This window comes from Cyprinodon variegatus, unplaced genomic scaffold (assembly GCF_000732505.1).
Source record: "Cyprinodon variegatus isolate N-32 unplaced genomic scaffold, C_variegatus-1.0 Scaffold400, whole genome shotgun sequence".
In the NCBI taxonomy this organism is placed as follows: domain Eukaryota; kingdom Metazoa; phylum Chordata; class Actinopteri; order Cyprinodontiformes; family Cyprinodontidae; genus Cyprinodon; species Cyprinodon variegatus.
The window spans coordinates 46,851-51,513 of record NW_015150853.1 but is presented as its reverse complement, the minus strand read 5'-3'; the positions used below and the strand labels follow the sequence as shown (position 1 = coordinate 51,513).

The 4,663-nt window shown below is 36.0% G+C and overlaps 1 protein-coding gene across 1 annotated transcript; it reads left to right on the top strand.

The window, feature by feature from the left end:
• Positions 1-2,049: 2,049 nt before the first annotated feature.
• Positions 2,050-4,034, top strand: LOC107092916. Its single transcript, XM_015387634.1, has 3 exons — positions 2,050-2,305; positions 2,854-3,210; positions 4,015-4,034. Exons 1-3 carry the CDS (start codon positions 2,050-2,052, stop codon positions 4,032-4,034), a joined length of 633 nt encoding a protein of 210 aa, XP_015243120.1.
• Positions 4,035-4,663: the final 629 nt, after the last annotated feature.

Genomic DNA, 4,663 nt, shown 5'->3' with positions numbered 1-4,663 from the left:
CAGGCGGGTTCAGAGTCTGACTGGGACCGGAAGCATGACCAGGCGGTCTCACACAGGAGCAGACAGGATCAGGTGCAGACAGGGAGGCTCATTGGAAGAGGGTAGCCGAGACAGGACGTGGAACCAGAACTTGATGCAGGACCTTTAAACTGGTCTCCACCTTGGAGCCGGGCTTACTGGATAAATACTGAACCTCCCCGCGTACAGAGCCAAAAACCCAGAGGACTCAGCAAGGGAGGAACAGTGGACAAGCAGGAGATGAGACAGACACAAAACCCTCTTTCCACTAGCCGCCAGGATCCAGGACATGAACCTCAGGATGAACAGAAAACAAACAATAATGATCTGGCCCAGAATGCTCAGGCTAAACAGAATATATTCCAGAGGAAACAGGTGAGAGGAATAAATGATAATTGAGGCAGGGAGGGAAAACGGCAGGTGAATGAAATATCCAATTAAGGGAGAGCAAGCAGGCCAGATCATGACAATATTTGAACAAACTCCTCCTACAGCTTTTGAGTTACACACTTCATATTCACTGTACAATGATTTGAGGCATTGGGGATCAAAAGTTATGAAAGGATTTTTTCTACATCAAAGCATGTGGGCGTGGCCAAGCGTCAAACTTGGTCATTTGACATTAAAACAAAGGGTAAGCCCCATGTCATGTTATGACTGAGAGTTCTGAAACTTAGATCACTTATGTAACCCCTCAGGACCTACAAAAAAGTGTCTTTTTTGCAGACCTGCAGACCACTGATATGGCTAGAAACCTTGGGATGATCATTGATCCAGATATAAATCATGATAACTAGATTATATTTATTATTATTTAAATGTTTTTGCTAGAGTTAGACAACAGATGGCAGGATCCTGAAAAAATAAGTCTCATCAGACTGAGAATCAGACAGGTCCAACTTCTTAAAACTGTAGTAGCTAGTTCTTATAAAAAGAACAGACCGGCACATCTGTCCAGTTATAAGTTTTTTTTTCAAGGCACTCACTAGTCAGAGCCCTCATTACATCTCTGAACTTCTTGACTGCTACAAACCATAAAGACCTTGAAGATCCTCAGAGTCAAACTCACAGTACTCACCATTTCAAGACTCATAAAAGACCCTGAAGCAGCCTTCAGATTTGTTGCTGCAACAATCCAAATAAAGATTCCTGTATTCTGTAGAACTGCCGCCACCCCACGCTCTTTTCATGCCAGGTTAAAATGTTTTTGTTTTATGAACTAATGTAATTTAAACGTATTTTTAATTCACTTTTATGTATCCCTTATAACTTGTTAAGAACTTCTATGTATTTGTATGCATTCATTGTATAACCACTCTTAGCTGCTTTTGGATGAAAATGGCTATATGAATGAGGGTGGAGTCCTTACCTGTCTGCCTATATAATTGAGCTCTTGTAATCTTTATGTGTTATTTTTGGAAATAAAATGAACTGTGTTCCACCCAGTACATTCTTCACACATTCGTCAAACATTAGCAGCTGCTTATGGCATGGAAACCTGAACATTTGTGGTAGAGTTCAAATCAGTCCCCTGGGTTTATTTTAAATATCACTAAAGAACCTGTTAGTGGCGCTATCAGAAAAGATATCTGTGCTAAGTATTGTTTCTTGATCAAAGAACTGGGTCAGGTCAAATGAAAACATGAATGTTATCCTTAAATTAATTGATAATTGACAGATTAAGATAAAGAGCAGATCTTTCAATAAACAAGGTGGGAGGAGGCACTGTTTTTTTTTTTCTGAAAATAAGAGAAACCAATTAGATGCACTTTAGAGCTGGATCGCCACACCTACTCCTGTTATTGAAGCATCAAGGGTCTTTATGAAGTCAGTGTCATGATGGCTCTGTTATGGATCACAGTCTTTATTCTTCATCAAGGATGTAAGTACATTTTGTTTTAAAGTGTGAAACTATTTTAAGTTTGACATTAACATTTAACTTGGATCATTGATTTTATCTCTAACCCAGATGCCTTAGTTCCTGTGGTCACTGTTCAGCTTGGTGAACCTGTAACTCTTACCTGTGCAAATATGGAGTCCAGAACATGGATTCACTGGTACAAGCAAACTTCTGGAGATAATCTGAAAATAATTGTAAAGCATAGAAAAAACATGGCTCCCATTGATCCCCCAGAATTTAATTCTTCAAGACTCAGAACAATAAGTGATGATAAAATATTTAACCTCACAATTCTGAAGACAGTTGAACAAGACGAGGGAATGTATCACTGTGCTCTTACAGACTGGATAGAGTTTACTTGGATGGGGACGTATTTGATGGTAAAAGGTAATGAGAGACCTCAGTATTACAATGCTTTGAAATCATTCATCACTAAAGAAACAAAATTCCTCCTGAAATTTCAAACTACAATCTGATATTACACCTATATTGCAGAATTTAAATTGGATTTCACAAGTTGAAGATGTAAATTTAATCTGAACCAGCTCTTAAACAGATTAAAAGTGTTTTACTAGTTTACCCTGCTCTATGGCAAAATATTATATGTGCCTCTGATGTATTCATTGTTTTTAATGTCTTACTCCTGTTGATATGCTCTTACTATGAGAGATGCAAAAAATTTAGATTTTTCATGCACATTTTATTTAATGCAAGTATTGAATTACTTGGAACAAGTATAATTTTAACTGCTTCAGTGTTAAAGATGTTAACACCCCTACTGTTGCAGCTACCTGCTCTCTTGGGAAAAGGCTAAGCACAGAGGACAGTTTTACTATTGAGGAACTATGAAATATTACTTTTCCTTGTGAATCTGTCTATGACATTTTATATATTGAACAACTTAGTTTTGAAATATAACCTTTTAATTATTTCAGGAAACTCAAAGAAGACATCCAGCTACACTGTTGTTCAGCAGTCAACAGCCTCAGAGTCGTCCGGTCCAGAAGACTCAGAGACTCTGCAGTGTTCAGTTCTCTCTGAGTCAGAGAACAATTCATGTTCAGAAGATCTAAGCATGTTCTGGTTCAAAGCTGGATCCAACAGACCCTATCCAAATATCATCTACACTGATACTAAAAGAGCTAATAACTGTGAGAAAAGTCCAAATACCCGAAGAAAATGTACCTATAACTTCCCCAAGAACATCAGCTCCTCTGATCCTGGGACTTACTACTGTGCTGTGGCTACATGTGGAGAAATCTTATTAGGAAATGTAATCAGAAAGGAAGGAGGTAATGTACACACATTGAGAAATATGCACAATAATAAGTGANAAATGATTATTATCGAGTGCTAAGGGCTATTGTTAGTTATACTGAAAAAGGTAAAATCTTCAAATCACAAAGATGAGAAAAGTTTACTTTAAATCCACCTGTGATTTGGATGAGCGAAAACTGATAACATCTGTTTCTGCAGCAGGTGCTTCATTAGCGGTAGGTAGGTCTCCTACTTGTTTAATGTTGGTTTCATCATGTTGTTAAATGATTACTTACTTAAGCATTATCTAAGTAAGGACTGTTAAACTACCCTGAGTCTAATATGGACTCCATAGATCCAGAGAACTTAGGCTACCTGTGCTGTATGGGTACTTTTAGGCTAGACTCTATGCATATTTTTCTTATGTTTAAAGTTGAAAATGCTGTTGACACCATTAATGTCAATGCAATATAACTCATTTCCAGAAAACATAAACCACCTTGGGGAAAATTTGAGTCCTTTAGAAAAAACAAATAAATTGAAAAGGTGAATGCTGATGGCACAAAAGTAATTTACGAGCTTAATTTAAAATCTATAAACTCAAACTTGGAATATTTAATCATGAATTGGGAAATGCAAGAAGGAGCTTCATCTCAAATAAAATTTTGAAAACTGACAATAAGTCTTGTTATCGGTTTTCTAATAATTAATGGGTCACTTTCCTCTGGATTGTAAAACTACTGTGATTATTTATTTTCAGTTTTTTTATTTTATTCTATAGATTTGATTGAAATAAATAACTATGAAATGAAACACTTTCCTCTAAATTCGTTTAACAGACCATGAAGACTACTCATGATCTTAAAGACCAGTTTAGGTTTCCTTGGAGTTCCTGTTTTCCCCTATTTTATTGTTTAACATATTATTTTAATTATTTTTGTGTTCATTTATGCTATATCAGTTAACTCCATTGTTTGTTTTTAGTTTTGACTTTAGGGTCTTGCCATATTTAGGTATTTTTATCATTAGTTTCCTACTGTATGTTAGCTTGGATTGTTTCATCAATGACAGCTGTTTTCTGGATAATTTCCTCTTGCTTATTTCTCAGAATGTTTAGTTGGTTCAGTCCTAACTTGTTATTTTGGTTTGTTGGATTCTTTAATAAATTCCGGGTGTTTATCTTGGATTGTTTATCTCCAAAACCTTTGTTTGTTCTATATTTTCTATTGGTTTCTCCTCTGATTAAGTTGTTATTTCTCTAACCTCGTCACTAGATAAAAAAAATTTTCTTCAGTTGAATAAAGATAAAACAAAAGTGTGTCTTCTTAGACCAAAAGAGCATAGATTAAAATATCAGTGCCCATCTTATGTCTGTTTTCCTGCAGACCTCTTATATGGGTAGAAACCTTGGGATGATCATTGATTCAGATATAAATCATGATAACTAGATTAAATTCATTATTATTTCAATGTTTTTGCTAAAGTTAG

Excerpts from the sequence above, each read along its gene's own strand:
- LOC107092916 (XM_015387634.1), top strand. The coding sequence starts at position 2,050 with ATGGAGTCCAGAACATGGATTCACTGGTACAAGCAAACTTCTGGAGAT. Across the intron at positions 2,306-2,853 it reads GACGTATTTGATGGTAAAAG|GAAACTCAAAGAAGACATCC; the intron begins GTAATGAGAGAC and ends TAATTATTTCAG. Across the intron at positions 3,211-4,014 it reads TGTAATCAGAAAGGAAGGAG|ACCATGAAGACTACTCATGA; the intron begins GTAATGTACACA and ends TTCGTTTAACAG.